This window comes from Carassius carassius, chromosome 38 (assembly GCF_963082965.1).
Source record: "Carassius carassius chromosome 38, fCarCar2.1, whole genome shotgun sequence".
NCBI lineage: Eukaryota > Metazoa > Chordata > Actinopteri > Cypriniformes > Cyprinidae > Carassius > Carassius carassius.
The window spans coordinates 24548000-24567210 of record NC_081792.1 but is presented as its reverse complement, the minus strand read 5'-3'; the positions used below and the strand labels follow the sequence as shown (position 1 = coordinate 24567210).

At 37.2% G+C, this 19211-nt stretch overlaps 1 protein-coding gene across 1 annotated transcript; it reads right to left on the bottom strand.

The window, feature by feature from the left end:
* Positions 1–16616: 16616 nt before the first annotated feature.
* LOC132119082 (PAK4-inhibitor inka1) lies at positions 16617–18900 on the bottom strand. The gene is made up of 2 exons (XM_059528831.1): positions 18805–18900; positions 16617–17639 (listed from the first exon to the last, which is right to left on the bottom strand). Exons 1-2 carry the CDS (start codon positions 18805–18807, stop codon positions 16716–16718), a joined length of 927 nt encoding a protein of 308 aa, XP_059384814.1. The 5' UTR covers positions 18808–18900; the 3' UTR covers positions 16617–16715.
* Positions 18901–19211: the final 311 nt, after the last annotated feature.

The window sequence follows — 19211 nt, the reverse complement described above, 5'->3', positions numbered from 1 at the left end:
CAAAAAAATAAAGTTGACATCTGCTGGGTCCCAAAGGGGAACACCATCTTTATTCAAAGTCAGTTTCTCTGACTGTCGTTGTATCACAGCTTAATCCAGTAAAGTTTGACTTTAACATGTTGCTAACCAACAACACAATGGGCGAATTCCAAACGGATGTGAGCATCCCTGTGCCCTACTCCCTTCAAAGTGAAGTATGTTCTTTAAAGAACATAAAGAACCCCAACTTTGCTTTAAAAAGCATCGCAAGATCTCCTAACTGAAGATCACATTATCACAAATGGAAATCACTTCCGTGAAGTGACCATCGCATGTTCTCTTTACTAACTGACTTCTGGAAAGTCCCTTCGAAAGGGATTCAGTTGTTCATTTTCGTTCAAAATTTGGAATCCCTAAATGGCGTCCCCTTCTTGAAGCTGTTTGGAATTCGCCCAATAAGCAAAATTTTTTGTTTGTTAGTCTGTTAAATTTATCATAATGAATAATTCTGAATGTAATAATTATTACTGTTTAATTATTTTTATCAATACCTTCTGTTGTTGAATTAAAACTCTGGCCATCTACTCTCTTAATTCCCTCTTGATTCTCTCATAATTCTGTGATTATTCTCATGGACGATTTATGCAATGCTGAGAAACTTAGCCAAAAGAAGATGCCTTTGAAGACAGCAAAACTACCATAATTGCTAAAATAATAATTATGTTGCCTACCTTTGATGGTGGTTGTAGGTTGTTACAACAATATAGTGTAGGTTATAGTGATGCATATATACACATACCATCGTGCTAGACTATTTGCAGCCAGACACAAGCACAAATACACACGCTCCAAAACCAGACCCTGTGCCACATCCAGGGTCAAAGGTCAAAAGTGAGCCCCATTTCCTGTGGCCTGTAACATCAAAATGTCTTTATTTATTCAGATCTGTCATCAGAGCTACTAAAGACGGCTCCAATCCAGAGACTGTTACAGACACATCTACCAGATGTTCATACAACACTGAAATAAACAGAAAAAGCAATCAAAAGTGAATTCATCAAGGAAACTCAAAGCAGACAGGGCCGATTATTTGTGTTGACGTAATGCTGGAGTAAGAAAAAAAGCACAATGTGACATACATAAATGTCAAAATTGACAAAGAATGTTTTAGTTTTAGTCATCAAAGCCCATCTGTTTGCAAGGGTACATAAAAAGGAGAAGAATGGCACAAGAGGGGAAAATGCTATCCGCATGACCACCGTTTAAATGCTAATGTGTTTAGTGGGAGAAGAGAGTGGCTATTTTTAAAGAGTGGTAACGTGGACGGATGCCTCCAGGGTCTGGGTAATACCATTTTGTGTGACTTCTCAGCATGCCACATTAAACACTCACTTCTTTTCTTTTAAAGAGAATCTGTTTCTCTTTAATCAGGGACACTGGCTGCCCAGATGCTTAATAAAGCAAAACAAAGCAAACAATCTGGCACTTATATGATCACACTGATGAGGGACACTTATGACTGTTTTGTTTTGAACTCATGTCTAACTAGCTCTTTGCCTCACTAATTTGCTTATCAACATGAAAGAAAGCTTGAACCTTGATTCTCTAAAAAAGGTTTATAGTTTCCTAAAGATAAATTAACTGTGTTGAAATAAACCTCACTTTTAAAGAGTAACATCAGTTAATAAGGTACGTTGAGTCAGTATTTACACACAAACTCCAACACATTTGCAGTTTAGCAAAATGTTGACACAGCTCTTCCATATACTAAAAGCATACAGTAAGCGGTTTTATTCAAACAGGACAAAAAAGTACCATAAAACTGTTCCGTATGATTTTTTCTGCCATTATTCAAATCAACTTTGTCATTCACTGAAAATCACTAAACATATTTCCCTCCACCGCATCTCTCAAATCTCAATTGCATATACTCAAATAAGCCACATAAGGACATTTCACACCATATTTGATGTCAGTGATGCCATTGTGAGTTGATTGGTGAATAAATTAATTCAGATTGTTTATACTGGTATGGATAATGCAGTTTAATTGCAAAAAATAATAAATGCAGCTTTGACTTTGCAACAATTTATTTTGGACTTTATCAATATATTGAAAGATAAACTGCTGCATTACAAGCTACAATAAGGCTGCATTTATACTTGGCATTAACAAGCTGATCAGATCATCAATCAATCAGAACACGGTGCGTTTACACTTGGCAACATTATCTGACTTTTCGGATACAGGTCACATTTTAATGCCAAGTGTAAAAGCAGCCTAAGATGCTGCTTCACATTATTGTTTTGGACTTTGTTTGCACTGTTTTCTGTCTAGTCTGTTTCATGGTTTCTGATTTGAATCCTTCATTATTTTCAGGTCTATCTTGTTAATTATCCTAGTTTGGTCTGTGTATTTAAGTTCCTATCTGTTCGGTTTGAGTTTGTCCGGTATATGGTCCGGTATACGGTCAATGTTATGCGTGTCTCCTGCCTACTCTTGCTTGGATTTACCCACAGCATATATAGATTTATTAAAGACTGCTTATTGTCATCTTCATGTGTGTTCATTGACAGCTGAACTGACAATTATTAGTAAGAAGTACTAATTAAATAAGGTATCAAACAAGATTTTATTTGCATGTTTTGTTAAAGCATATCTGCAGCTGATACTGAGTGAGCTGAATATAAAATAGCAAACATGCAATAGTTAATGACTACATCATGCAATTACTTGTCCCATCTTGTTTAAGACACTGGGGAACAAGCATCAACAGGTATGGCCAATCCTAATCAACACTTGTAATTGTCCTTGGCACTGAACAGCCTACAGGTGTCAGCAAATAAGTTCAGGTTGATAATGTGAAACCTGCCATTTGCTTTTTGACAGTTCAACAGATTTAAAATATATATACAGACATACATCTCCTAGTACTAATTTTAGGCCACAATTAGATAATCTAGTCTCTAGATATGGCTTGGGTACTTCCTTTAACGAATTTTTATTAATTTTTTTTGCACTTGATTTAAAACCTGCTAGATAAAACTGATCACTTTGAAAATTAATAGTGTGATTTCTAAATTAAACCACTTGCTTTGAGCTATCATATATTGCACAAACAATGCAGGATGAATTACACGTCAAGATGTAATCCTTAAATTACTGGTTTTGGGAAATCATTGTGCATCACTTTCATATACATGAACAATAGGGAGTAACACATTAATCAACAGGACAGACCAACAAATTTCCCAAAATTCAAACCAAGAATCTCTTGGTAAATGTCACTTTAATTAGTGTTTACTCTGATATCTGGCTGTGATGTACAGTAAAGGCCAAAAGGTTTGGCAGTGACACATTTTGTATTTTGCAAAGTTTGCTGCTTCAGTATTTGTAGATTAATATCCACATGTCTATGTTATATTTTTTAAATGCTCGTATTGTCAAAAAGAATATGGATCAAGATTTACAGTGTTTACCCTTGTTCTTCATAACCTATGCAATTCTATCTAGCATTCTGGATAATAGCTTCTGGGCCAAATCCTGACTAATGGCGATCGATTCTTGCCTTATTAATTCTGGGAGTTGATCACAATTTGTGGGGTTCTGCTTGTCCACTCGTCTTTTGAGGACGGACCACAGGTTCTCGATCCAGGGAGTTGACTGGCCACGGATCCAAAATTTCAATGTATGATCATCGAGCCACTTCTTTATTACTCTTGCTTTGTGATATGGTGCGCCATCATGCTGGAAAATGCACAGATCATCATTAAATATCTCATGGATCAGTGGAAGTCAGTCATCACTCTTGAAGGATGTTTGATACCGTTCTTTATTCGTGGCAGTGTTTTTGAGCAGAATTATGAGAGAGCCCACTCACCTGGTCGAAAACCAACTCCACACATGAATGGTCTCAGGATGCTTCACTGTTGGCACAACACAGGACTCGTGGTAGTGTTTTACTTTTCTTCTCCGAGAAATTGATTTTCCAGATGTCCCTAATTAGTATGATAGTGATTTCAACCTGACTAGTTCTCATTCACACTTTCACATGTGCTGCTGATATGAATGGCCAATTAATGTTTGGTGGTCGTTTTGTGTCAGGATAAAAAAAAAGTTTAATTAGTTTTTTTTTTTTTTTTTGGACAATGAAGCTTTTACCTGTTATTTAAAATGCATCTGACCACTCTACATAATATTTTAGAAACAATGGGAATGAACACCACAACAGCTTAAGCAGCCAAACTTGCAAAACACAAAACTTATGTCACTGCCTAAACTTTTGGTCGTGACTGTATATCTCAAGGCATGAGGTGTTTGACCTGAATGAGAATTCCCAGGAAAGAGAAAGCAACCATACGGAGTAAATGTAAACCTACCAATTCAATAATGAGTTTGATAAAGTGATTTAAAAGGAAAGACTGAACAAAATGTCATGCTTGTATTTATGTTAGCCTAAACACTAAAATAAATATTCTTATCACATTTACGATTGCCAAGTTGTGGAAAGGGTCATGTAATCTGTATAAGTAAAATCAACACCAACACCAACACAACTCCACATACCAGTGAAATCATGTCAGAGGGGTATTGATGGTCTACTAACTGTGATTAACTATTTTGTCTACTGCTAAATCCTAGCTGGAACATATTTAACATGTTTGTACCAGCTATAAAAACAATCTTCTGTCTATTGTGTTAATTTGAACCATTTGTGATTGTGTATAAACAGTTCATGTTTGAGGATATAGTTTGCCTCAAAAATAAATAAATAAATAAATAAATCAGTAAATCAAGTCAGCTTTTTTTTTTAAAAACACACTAGCATTCAAAATAGCACTTCATATATATATATATATATATATATATATATATATATATATATATATATATATATATAAATACCCTACTTCTGGTAATGGCTGTGGATATGAAAAGTGTCCTATACACTAGATGAAATGCTGAGGAGAATCATTTGAGTGAAGGTGCAGTGTCACTCAGTTTCACTTTTGAGTAAAGTGAAAGCCAGTGTGTGTGTGTGTGTGTGTGTGTGTGTGTGTGCGTGTGTGTGTGCGTGTGTGTGTGTGTGTGTGTGTGTGTGTGTGTGTGTGTGTGTGTGTGTGTGTGTGTGTGTGTGTGTGTGTGTGTGCGTGTGTGTGTGTGTGTGTGTGTGTGTGTGTGTGTGTGTGTGTGTGTGTGTGTTGGTGTGTGTGCTTGGTGTCATGCAGCGGACAGTTATGGCTGGTTGGCTCTCAGCAGGGGCAGTGTAGGGTCAGATCACTGGTCAGGCTAATTAGGCAGACAGTGGTCAGTCTGTGTTTTCAGATGTTTGGAGCTATTGATGTCGTCTGTCCTGTGGCTACCCACGTGCCCAATGAAAAGAAGAGAAGGCCAGCATGGTCATGAATGATATGACCCCATCTCACATCCTGCTAACACACACACACACACACAATATTTCTTTATACTGTATATAAGAATCACAATTATTATCTATTTTATCTATTATTTATCTATTATCTATTTTGCTGCACAACTTATCAGCTCATTTCATTTTAGCCGAGCAACATGCTAGCAACAACCAAGCCACAGAACTCCTTAGAAATGACCAAGACACTGCTCAAAAAACCTTAGCAATTGCATGAACAATACAGAGAAAGTCAAGCTAACTCTGACATGGCAGCGGCCAGTTTTGCATGACAAGTAACATTCGCAATTTTTAAGAAAATATAAAAAATTAATTATTATTATTACACCTACAGTTAATGGTGGGAATTTCTGGATGCTAATTTTAGATGCATTTTCCTCCTCTTCTGCATGTGTAGCTGGTTTTGCAGGTATAGCCACAACAGTCGATACCCACAATCCATTGCTAGTGTCATTGACTTGCTGACTCATCTCATTTCACACGCTCAGTCTGTTACACCGTTAAAACACAGATGTCATAACGTGACTGTACTCCTTCAGGTGTGACACTGCCCTTGTAGACTGGTTTGCACAAATTGGGTTTAGATGCTTATATTAGGTCTAAAATATCACCTATGAGGCCTACCTGCCAGGAATACACTCAAATAGGGTCAAGTCCTGAAAAGGATCAGTTCAGGAAAAGCAGAGGACATTGTGTTGGTATCTGTAAGACAAACTAACCCTTAAACTGATTAGATTGGATATTATCTATTTTTTAAATAATGTATTCAAATGATGCTGTGTTAAATAAGAGCAATTCAAGCCAGGGACACAAGACAATCCCCCACATGACTGCTTAGAGTCCAATTAGAGGAGATTGTGAATGTGTGACTCTAATTTTTTCAAGCAGTTTTAACTTGTTCTTCCTTATTGCATTAAGAGACTATAAAAGGAAAATGAAGAAAGAGTGGTAGACTGAAACACAAGGGATTCTTTCATTTTTCCCGAAAGGGCTTACTATGGCTTAAATTTTCGATCAAGCAAGTTTATAGCCTACTGATGATTTGTGTGATGTTTAATATACAACCTTATAAAAGAGTCAGTATTTTTGGAAGCAGCAAATTTGAAAATGTAACGATTCTAAAGGGTTTACACATATCAGTAGTTTCTTACCAAACCTGATGTGTTTACCGTTTGATTATTTGTTCCTTCTTAACCAGCAGTACTTGAAATACTAGCCAACGTGACTGACAGAACTTGAATCAGTGTCTTCCAGGAAAAACCTCCGTCCTTTCTGCTACATATGTTGTATTAGAGTGAAAATACATGAAAAGCTAGTGGAACTGCTATTAGTCAAAATATTTTTGCAGTTGTGAGCGATACTTTTGATAAAAGCACTTATTACTTTTACAGTCAGTAAAGTTCATACATTTACAGATGTGAAGACTAGCTTTGTTCCAAAACCTAGTGAGCAACATGAGGTTTCTAGGGTTGTTTCTTATAAGATGTCTTTTTATGGCCCAACTCTAACAGCAAGTGACAAGTCAGTCCCAGAGTGCATTGCAACTAGCTCTGTGAAACGAGTTTATGAAAGAGAGTTGATTATTCACATATTGAAAGAATATGTCTTTTGTGCTTATTGGCTTAGCTGTTAGCTAAACAATACTCTTATTCTTAGTGGAATTCACTCTTTGTAAGACATTAAAAGAGTTGCTGCATATAGGGCATTTCAAATCAGTCATTTATGGTCTGTCTCAGAAGGTAGCTGAATATTTAGACAACATTACTAGGTTTTGGAACTAAATCTCACTATTTTTTCTCTGCTTCAGCTATACATATAAGCGTGTATACACATGAGTGTGTGTGTTTGGCAGTTGGGCTTATGTGCACAGTTTAATGTTTAACAAAGTTGGCAGGTCAGTTTTTTTCATGTGTGTGTTCTATGGTTTGACAGGCGAGTTTGAGGTTGTAGATGTCCAGGTGTAGGAAAGTGGCCCGCTCACACTTGCCATCTATTCCTCTCACCTGTCAACTCACCAAGAATAAACACCACAGTGCAAATTATAGCTCACTAAGAGAAGACGTCAAATTTTTAATTTTAAAAAGTACATGCTGATAACAGTATTCCCGGTGGAATATTTAACATGATCTAATAAAGTGTTCTTATGTCTTAAATCTAAAAGCTGTTCACTCTTAAAAGTAACTATATATATATATATATACACATTATTAATTTATTTAAAAATGTAAGGGAGCTAGAGGGCAAGAATGTTAATGCTCTAGTTGTGAAAAAGAGAATTATCTACACCTATAGGTCATATAGGTCAAGACCCTTTTTTCCCTCTCTTTTTCCCCTTTTTTCCCTATCTCTCTCTCTATCTTCTCTCCATCCAGACGAGCAGACAGCTTTTATACAAGAGCTATTGAGCTTAACCCAGAGAGAGCATCAATACAGCATTACAGCACATCATCACTCAGGCTTAGCAATGATCGCCATGTGTTCAGCTTAATGAGAATGCTACTGCCTTAACGTTGTTGTCTGAGGACAAAATTCAAACCATCATGTCTGGTTTGGTGTTAAAATACTTTAAGGATTTGTGCCGAGCTCTTGAGCTCTTGTTTGCATAAAGAAGAGGGGAAATAAAAATGCACTTATTGAATTGCACTTATGAAGTCAAAATCCAGTTTGCACTTACAATGGTACTGTTTTTTTGTTGCCTAAAAAACATTTGCTATAGGTGTTTTTTTTTTTTTTCTATGAACGTCCCCTTTCTCACATCCATGCAGTCTGACAAAGTGTTGTGACTAGGCTTATACTTTTATTATACTTTAATATTTTATACTATCTGTTATTTTCTTTTTTTCTTCAATAATAGTGTTACGGCTAATAGCTGATTAATAAGGAAATCTATACAATTTGGTCTAAAAAATAAAACAATCAATTGGTTCCAATCCTACAATCTAGGCATCACAACATTACAATGTACAGTATCAGATTGGAAATTTGCTAAAGATTACAATTAACAATGTGACTAAATTATTAGCACTTAGATAACTGCAAAGTAATCTAAATGTAAGAATATAGGAAATGAGCAAGCACAATTAAATACTAATACTGATTAAATACTGACTTTAAAAAAGTCTAATATCGGCCAGTAACTTCATGCATCCCTTGAATCTTTTGTATTTCATATCAGCCAGTAACATCATGCATCCCTTGAAAAGCTGTCCATTACAGCTTGAATTTAATAAAGAAGAACAATAGGAGCAACAGACCAATAAAATAGGTCAAATTTGGATGGAATATTATAACACACAGGAAGTCCAAGAAGACACAAACACACACCCACACCCACAAACTCTTCCTGTCTCTTGTATTCATGCTGAAACATACTGAGTCAGTCTCTTCTATGGGACTGCAGTGGGACACCACTTGATGTTTCTATTCTGCTGTCCACCACAGCGCCGCTCTGCATCAGGGTCGGGGCTCTGACCTCAGCTTCCTGTCTCCCAAAGCCAGTCTTTATGTGACCACACAGGGTGACATCATGGTCACCACCAGCAGTCACTCACTGTTCATCTGCACTTTACACCCCTGCAGCCAGCCACAGAGCTCAACAAAACCAGCTCTGTGTGTGTGAGAGAGACAGAAAGACAGAAATAAAGAGAGTGTGTGTGTGTCTTTATCAGTGTGTGTGAGTCCCATTCCAATTGTTGCAAGGCCAGTAGAACAACCATTCCTCCATTGCAATACATTTCCTGTGTTTCATAAATCAGCCAGGCTCTGAGAGAACCAGTTTTTTTTTCTAATGCAATATTTTATGGGTCAATAGAGGTCATGGCCTACATTGTGGTGACTCTGTTGTTCATAAGACCTCTTGATTCTTCAGATCCAGGTGAATATGAATGTGATCATATAATAACATATTATGCAAGTTCAAAGCTTAACACGTCAAGTGCGACTGGCTTTCATATGCTGATGACTCCTATGAATGATTAAATGGGAAGGGGAAATAGGACAGGATGTTTTAGGCACTTCACATTATTTCAGGCCGTTCATTTTATTTTATTTTTTTAAAAAACAGATTTACTAATGACAGCTTTGAATGTCATATTTTGTTATATAATGTTGAATAAATATCATCACAAGCTCTGGGACACACAATTTGTCAGCCTTTACAGGTGCTGATTTAGTAAAAATATGCATAAAAATAAGGATTAAAAGAGAATAAAAATAAATAAATAGAGAATAAAAGAGAAGTTTTAAGGTCTCCCCGAAACTGCTCATGAACCCTCTGGTCATGCTTGTTATGACACATACCAACTTTGGTCAGAATCGGCTAAAGCATTGTGGAGATCTATCATCATGTCCATTTTTACACAAATTTATTTAAATTAATTAACACGCATTCCAAAAACGGTTTGGTATAAGAAAAAAACTTTTGATATATTTTTGCCAGAATGCTCTGAAGATGATCTGAGCCAATTTTGGTTAAAATCGATTTTTTTTTTGGATAATTCAAAATTGCGAAAAATACTGAGTCGTAAAAATGTAAACTTTGGTATGCATTTGACTCAGTATAGGTGAAGGAAACAGAGGAAAAATAATTTGCTTTTAGACCTTACAGTTTAAATGTTCTTAGCAGAAAAATGTGGCCTGTTGGTGGCACTAAAGAGTTTGAGTTAGAGACAACAAGTTTGCTGTGGTTAATGATGAGACTGTTCTCTACCAGTGTGCCAAATTTCATAATTTTCCCGCAAGCGGTTCTATGGGCTACCATAGACTTCCAGAGCAGAGTAAGAAGAAGAAGAAAAAGAAGAAGGAACAATAATCATAAGAAAACAACAATAGGTGTACAATAGGATAAAATAGGTGCCTAAGCACCTTTGGTTCAGTTCACAACACTGTTGTGATATTCATAAATTTGGTGGCTATTCTTGCATCAGAAAAAAGCTCTTAGTGCCACAAACCGTATGCTTATAATTTGCAGATGTTTACCCAATTAAAGTAAAATCCATCTTTCTTTAAATACAATTGTTCTTTTTTTACTCATGAGAAACATAACAGAATCTCAGAAAGGAGAAACTAGGAGAAATGAAATATTAAAGTAAGCAAGAAATGGAAATCTATCTGTTTTCTAAATGCATGTTACTGATCTTACTGCACACCGATTCATCCATGCATTTATAATCAAAACTTGATCTTCCAGTAAAATTGATTTCTCTAATTATTTTATAAACCCTGTTTATTTCTCTGCCTCCAACCAATCTACAATCCATTTTCACAGATCAGATATATTTGACAATATGGAAGAAAATATGTCACAAATCTGGCAGATTTGTACAGGTTTACTATTTAGTTTAGTTCAGCTTTATGGTTTTATCAAAAATTACATCAGGAAATTGACATGACTGAAACTTCTAAACAACAGTCAACCCCAGTCAAAGAAGTAACACAAACTGTGTCCAGAAGTGTGCATGTGTTTTTCCATTCTTCGTAAATTAGGTGTGTCTGTGTTTCTTCCCCTTTTTCCACAAGTCCACTGAACCGAAGCCAATCCAGATCATGCCTGATACTGATGCACTGAACGTGACTCCACTGATTTTGGATTTGTAATGAGGAACTGCCTGAAGGCATCTGCTTCTCACCACACAGACAGACACACGCACACATACACGCATTTCCGCAGAAGATCTGCTCTTACGCACAATAGTAAATGAACAGCAGAGTTCATATTCAGATGTAGTGAGAAACATAAGTGAAAGCAAACAAGGAGTTGGGTTAAAGGCTCAAAAAGCAAACCCTAAGAAAATCGATCATCTGTCTTCACTTTGATACAGGAGACTTTGCCTGCCTCAACCACAGATAAGATATTCAACATTAATAATACTAGTAATCACACACGACTGTCCAGTAACTTATCTCAGTACTAATACTTTGCGAATAATATATAGTAGGCCTATGGATGTGACAGAAAATCACGTACGACCCCGCACACCAACATTTGTGCACGAGCGCACGTCCACATACAAAAACACTCGCGCAAATGTACAAAAACAAATATACTTTAATTCTTAATATTTAAACTAAAAAAAGCAAACATGAAAGAAAAAAAATCCACAATATTTTTACAATACTTACAAGTAGCTATATGGTGAGACTGATTTGAAACAGCACCCCAAACACATTTCTGTTCATGATTGTGACTTAAAAAAACAAAGCAACATTCACACAGTAGATCAACCCTGACCCAGATTTACATTCCCAAAATTAAGAAAAATAAACCACGGTTTGTGAGTATTACGACTTCATAGCAGAGACTTAACAATTTATTATTGACCTGTGAAAGATCATGTTTGGCCAGCAGAGGGAAATGGCCTGTGACCCTGAAGGCCATGTTTTGCCTTCCTCATGACCATGAGAACTCATGAGTAACACTGCAAAGCCTCGTGGGATATACTGTTGGTTCTGCCTACTGGCCTGTTTCTTTCCCATGAACTTCAATGTTGGGTTACAGATGAGGTTTCATGGATATGGAACATCAGAAGGGTTGCTTTGACATTAAACGGAGCATAGTTTTATTATGAATCCTTTGTTTAAATGTGATCAATGAGAGACTTATATTTCATTTAAATGTCCCAAAAAACACAATTTTGCCCTCGATATATTTAAGAAGTGCAATAATGGATTTGTTTGAATACTGTCGATAGCAAATAAATGTTCTTTTCTCTGCAGAAGGTAGTACTTTCTGAAGGACGGGAGGGATTGACCTCTGAGTGACAGCTTTGGTCTTCTTCCTGACTGATTCTTGTTTACCCAGAATCTACTGTGTTTACCCAGAGGTCCTGCAGAGAGATGGGCATTCATCACATTCACCTGGGTTCGAAAAGTGGCAGATGTCTTACCGTGTGTGTGTGTGTGTGTGTGTGCAAGACAGAGACAGAAAGAACATTACAAGAAATACCATAAATAACAAATGCAACATTTGTGTTGCTTCCATGAATTGTACGAGGTATGAATCAGAATCACCCAGAATGCCTTGCCAACAGATCCTGTTCAATATTCATTCCCATTGGTGGTTGCCATATCCCATTCCTACTCATTAATATCTTATTTTCCATAGTGCAATGCAACATATGACAAATATTTATCTACAATTTAATGGTTGTATAATTTTACTCAATTTTATAAAGTAAAATACATATATGTGCATACAACATATAAATGTCTATGACAGTCTGTTACAGCTCTCGACATAATGATTTAATTGCAGTGTGTTAATATAATGCTTTCTCCTTTCAAAATTTAGCTTACATCTTGCTGATACAAAAATACAGGTCTGTGTGTGTGTTTTATATAGAAACATACAATTCAAGTGAGCCCAAATGCACTGATATCTGATTGGGCCCATATATGATGCCATTGTCCATCACTAATGGCTGACAGACATCAAGACCCTCTTATCCAATTAGGCAGCGAAGAACATTTATAAGCAGTACCGTATAAATCTGTACACAGTCACAAAGCGCTAATGTGTGCATTAACATTATCCTGACATTGCCAGGCCATTAGCGACTGGTTGACTGACTAGTATATTAAACCGGGATACTAATTCAAGAGGTGAACACTGCTTTTAATGAGGGGGGATGAGTGGAGGTGTAGCCTATGTAAAGAAAAGGCACACACAAATATAGGACAGTTTTCTTTTGAAGAATAACAGCTGACACATGCACAGACAACAAGTATTAGCCGGCGAGTCTGAACATGTTTTCTTCCTTGTGTTTAAATTCACCCTATTTCACCAGTCACAGTCTTAAGAAATGTTTCAGCCTTCCAAGGGGTTTGATGACACTTCCTAGTGGCTTACTTTTCCAGTTTCAAGGGAACTGTGGAAAAACAGCCACAATTTTCATTGCGTACTGAAATGTGTAAGAAATAAATACCCATTAGATAGAGAGTTCCCCTCACGTTATAACAGTCAAATTAATTTTACACCACATTTCCTTTTATGTTTAAGCTTCCTTACTTATTTTAATCTATCAAATGGTTCCTAAACCAGTTAATCCAAACCTGAATTGACTATTTGAATTGTATTAAACAGATGAGCAGAGGATTTGCAGGGATTTGCCATTAGAGGTTAACTGCACCATTGACGCAGGTGTTGACACTTGGACATCGGTCTAAAGTGACATCAGTGTTTCACTGGAGGTTGTCAAAATGCTTTTTGGGAATGGTCACAGGGAAGTCAGTGATTGTGGTACACACACAGTGCCAGTGGCGAACATGTGCTGTTGTTAATTTGAAATGTATTTGAGAAGTGTTTGCCAACACAGACAGAGGTGATGATTCTGTCTCTGTGTGTCTGGTCTGAGTTGACTGGCTGAACGGCTGCCCCCACAGCACACAGTCTGAAAGCACTGACATCTGGCCCCTGCAAACTTACACGTTTACTTCAATTAACACACTCCACACACACTTACACGCTGTAAGGGTTGACACACATTCAACGCTTGCTTTTGCACTTCAGCTTTCAAACACAGGCGACAAACACCTCCAGTGGATGGAGTTTCCATGCATGTGAGGAATCTTACATTACCAACATTTCACATTTCAGTCTTTACAACTAAATGAATGTTGTGACAACATAAGACGCTGTCAGACTTAGGCTTGAAACAAGCTGTAGACAAGTACACAAATGCCTGGCGAATGCATTGCAAGCGTGCAGTAGAGCTGTATATACTAAACACGCATATTGCATTACTCTGGCGATAACAAACCTCAGCACTCAAGGAGGCGATAGATTGTTTTAAATGTCTCTGTCATTTAAACTAGATGTGTTACAATTCAGATAATTAGCTATAAGTGTGTCTAATCATTTAAATAGCTATGCAAGATTTACTTGCACTTCAAACTGTTGCAAAAAGATAACCGACTATAAAAAAATATATATATTTTACGCTAATCACCACTATAGTGCTTCTAGTGTCAATGAATGTCATGCTTTTTCCATGCATAAACATGAAATGCTCAAGTTACCCTGGCTCTGCTATGAGTCTTTTGTTTTTCTCCTTAAGTTCATTTGGACATTTTTTGAAGTCCCATTGCCAAAATTGTCTGCAAGGAGTGAGACACAAGGCTTCTGGATATTCTTACAGCGACTGACAAGGCACACTTTGGCTGTAATGTATTCCTCTCTAAGCTCTAGTGCTAAGTGCTCGAACTGTTTCCACTTGTACACCAGAAACTCAGTCCATCTGTTCCATGTAACCTCAATGGAAAAAGAAAAAGCCTTAAATATAAAGTTTCTTTTATAAGCTTGGTAACTTAAGACTGTATAGGGACAAGGCCTGATTTTACTGGTGCAATAATTCACTTTTTTCCACACAAAGGCCAAGATAAACAACATGCTGATTATTTTTTCTCCTCTTACAGTATGTCTGTTCCGCTGGTCTGAGGTCAGTACAGCAGGCAGTTATGCATTTGTCATTAATTCCTGTTATTATCTCACAAATCTTGATTCATTAATTCTGACGTCATACGGTGAGAACAGACTTCATCATGTAGAAGTTTAATTTTCTTACTTTTATGACTCTGTGATCACCATCTGTGACTGCTAATCTTTCAAACAAACCAAGAATGATTAATAAGTCTTTAAGCAGACATATTCATGTGAGTTTGCACAAGTTGCGGTGTCGCAGGATGCATTAGTCTGATAACCGAGGCACTCTAAAGCCTAATGAAGCTAAAGTCAACGTCTTCATCCTCCATCCAGCTGCTGCAAATTGTTCCCCATGCGGTTGTAAAGGGACGCAAGCAGGGTTACCTCATTTAACACATGCTGCCGGGGCCACCTGAGATATTCATGTTGATACAGCCTCTCTGCCATCACTAAAGAGCTTTCTGCTTGACTTCTTTTTCCCCTCCAGAGACGCCAAAAAGCAAGAACTTGTAGTCCTAGGAAAAACACGTTCCTGTCCACTTCTGTAAGCTGCTAAAAATACTTTCAGCTGTTTATAATCACAAAAACTAGTTCAAGGATATAACTGAACAAGTACAGGCACAGCACATAAAAAAACCTTCTTGTTAATATAATATATATTTTTTTGCTATATATATATATATATATATATATATATATATATATATATATATATATATATAGCAAATATAATACTGCGAAATATTATTGCAATTTTAAACGCTCTTCTAATTTAATATATTTTAAAATGTACTTTATTCCTGTGATGGTAAAGCTGAATTTTCAGCATCATTACCCCAGTCTTCAGTGTCACATGATCCTTCAGAAACCATTCTAATAATTATTTTTCAAGAAACATTTCTAATAATTATCAATTTTGAAAACAGCTGTGCTGCTTATTGTTTTTATGGAAACTGTGATACATTATTTTAAAATGCTTTTATTAATAAAATGTTCTCATCCCATCAGCACCTCCAAATCCGAGGCCATGGTCCTCAGTCGGAAAAGGGTTGCTTGCCCACTTCAGGTTGGTGGAGAGTTCCTGCCTCAAGTGGAGGAGTTTAAGTATCTTGGGGTCTTGTTCACGAGTGAGGGAAGGATGGAACGGGAGATTGACAGACGGATCGGTGCAGCTTCTGCAGTAATGCGGTCGATGTACCGGTCTGTCGTGGTGAAGAAAGAGCTGAGCCGCAAGGCGAAGCTCTCGATTTACCGGTCAATCTACGTTCCTACTCTCACCTATGGTCATGAGCTTTGGGTCATGACCGAAAGGACAAGATCCCGGATACAGGCGGCCGAAATGTGCTTTCTCCGCAGGGTGGCTGGGCGATCCCTTAGAGATAGGGTGAGAAGCTCAGTCACCCGGGAGGAGCTCAGAGTAGAGTAGAGCTTTAATTGTCACTTCCGTTCAGTTTAATGTGTCATACTGACCCCAAACTTTTGAGCAGCGGTGTTTAAGTGTAAATACAGCTTGATAATGTACATTAATCCTGTCGTTATCACAAAATAAACCCTTTCAGAGTGATAAAAGACCCCTTCTCTTCATGTCTGGGCCCTGTTCACCCTGTCTGGGTTTATTTTGTGATAATGACAGCCTGAGCGAACATTATCTCTTAATGTGTTTGAAAAAAAAAAAAAAAAATATATATATATATATATATATATATATATATATATATATATATATATATATATGTATTTATTTATTTTTAGAACAGTTAGGACCAATGCAAATGACCAATATTATTTTTTTTTAATGTTTTTTATTTTGTTGTGCACTTTACACAAGATTACGGACAAAGCTTTTCTTAAAAAAATAATAATATAATAAAAATAATGTCACAACTGCAGTCATATGTACCCAATAATATCATTACAGACAATGGGCATTCTGCTTCCAGATTTCGTTAATGCCGCAAACTGGTAGAAATCTGTGTCCAGTTCGTTCAGGCCTGTGTGGGATTTATAGAAGAAAGGCGTTTTGTGCTGTACATCAACCTGGCAAGAAAATCGTTTGGGAGCCACAATTGATTTGCTCAGTTTTGTAACATCTGACGACTTTCTTCTCCCATCAGTGCTCCGTGAAATCCCAGCTATCCTGCGTTTGACATTTACTAAGAAGTCTTTAGCGAAACTGCGTCCAGAACTGTGCTTTTGTTCCGTCTGTTCGGGGCATTCTGGTAAGTCCATCCAGTTCTGAATGAGATCAGCAAAACTGTTGTCTCCCAGCACAAGTGGCTGTCTGTTACGTCCGCGCGTCAGTAGCGATGTAGTCCAGTCATCAGGGTCACTTGCGGTCTCAAAGGATGTCCAACTTTCAAGGCAAGCATCAGAGGTGGACTTAGGACGCACTTGGGTGTTGGGAGGCTGGTTGGTGCGAAGACAAGCAGATGAAGATACTCTGATGTTTTTGGTGCGCCGTAACACCACTCCTTCATCCTGCCAGGAGGCCTCAGAGTAACCCGAATCAAACTCCAGACTCCGCTCACTGCTCGGTGAGCTTTCAGACGATGGGCTGTCTGTAGATGCCTCCTCTTCCAAAGAGCTAGACAGATAACAGGCAGAGTCGTAACTGCTCGCCTCACTGGCGTCGCTGATCCTCAACCGTGCTCGCCGTTCCCGTTGGGCTATCAGCTGCTTACAAGCACGCAATCTCACTGGAGGTCCAATGGGGGGCGCTGCACAGCTCCGCCGCAAATGCTTTAGATCCTGCAGGGATTGCATCATATAACGCATCTGTTCCCGCAGACAGTCACTTGACTCCTGCAGACACAACTGCAAAAAGACAGAAAGACATGGTAAGACTACTGGGTGCAAAATTTCAGATTAAAAAAATTGTATGAAAACATTTGTACTACATTTTAAAAATGCATTTAAAAATATGCATTTAATTTTATTATAATAATAATAAATATATTCTAATATATATAAAAAAAATTTTTTGAATAAAATATATTTTTTTAAATTGTACTACATTTAAAAAGTGCTTATTTTATACATATGAAAAAAGTGAAAGTGATCCTGACCATACTCGGAATTTGTGCTCTGCATTTAACCCATCCAAAGTGCAAACACACAGCAGTGAAAACACACCGACCGATGAATGCACCTCATGTGGACGCACTCACACCCAGCTATCAAAAGGATGGATGACTACTACCCTAACATCAAAATCAGTTGGAATAAACATGTTACTAGCCACACCTGGAATACTACTTTTCAATAAAGTAATTACCACACCTTCGATCCATGCCATTTGTACACAAATATACACATAAATCATAATCATAAAAAACGGAAGAGCATAGCTTACTCATTTGAAATAGTGAGTAAATTGCTTTGCATTAAATAGTGAAGCTAGTTTGCAGGTTCATAGACATATCAAATAGTGTCTAGTATTCTCAAAGTGAAACTATAAACAACAAGTTAGACCTTACTCAAAAACAATGGTACTGCCATGTTTGGTGTTTTAGTACTATGTGATTGAGAAATTAACCAAAAACCCAAATGCATTTTAATGTCTTATAACTGAACAAAAACAGCAAAGTAATCCAGTTTCATTTGTCTAATGCATGATTGTATTTCAAACTATAAGTGCCTAAAACAAAAATCTTCCCTTTTTAGGAAGCTTTCCAGGCTTTTTGACAGATACATAACTGGCACGTTTTTTTCAACATATTTGCTGAATTCTGTATCTGAATAAACATAATAATCACATGCTTGCAGTAAAATAGCATAGTGAATGGCATTATTTCTATCCACAGATTGGCACTGTGCTGCAGAAGTCATCCCATATGCAAAAATTTCAGCAACGGACATTTCTTCACAGTAATTAATCTTTTGCAGCACACAATGTAAAGTGATGTCCAATCAGTGCAGTTTGACTGAGTAAACACATTCCTAATGAGTGTGGAGAGGTGATGATTTGAGGCATGCTTACCATGATTCTGAAATGATGACAGTCAAATCCACGAGTTTAGATGCTCCTGAAACAGAAATAAATGTTTTATGAAACATCGTGTTTTGCAAAAGGAAACAAATGAAGCAAAAAATAAATAATAATTTACTTTTTTTCTACATTTGAAAAACTGGAAAAACAAGACTAAGTAACTTGTGTCAGATAAAATCATGCATGAAGATGTTCAAATGTAGAATCGAGTCTTGGACTTACACTTGTTGTGAGAGGAAAAACCCTTGTGACTTTGTACTCTTGTGACTCAAACTCCAGAACATGAGCTCCTCACTGTAGACAAGCGCATATGTGCGTCTGTGTCATTCCAACACTCGCGTCTCAGCCAATCACAGCGCAGCATCGCAGCGCCATCCAATCAAATCATCTCATCGGGA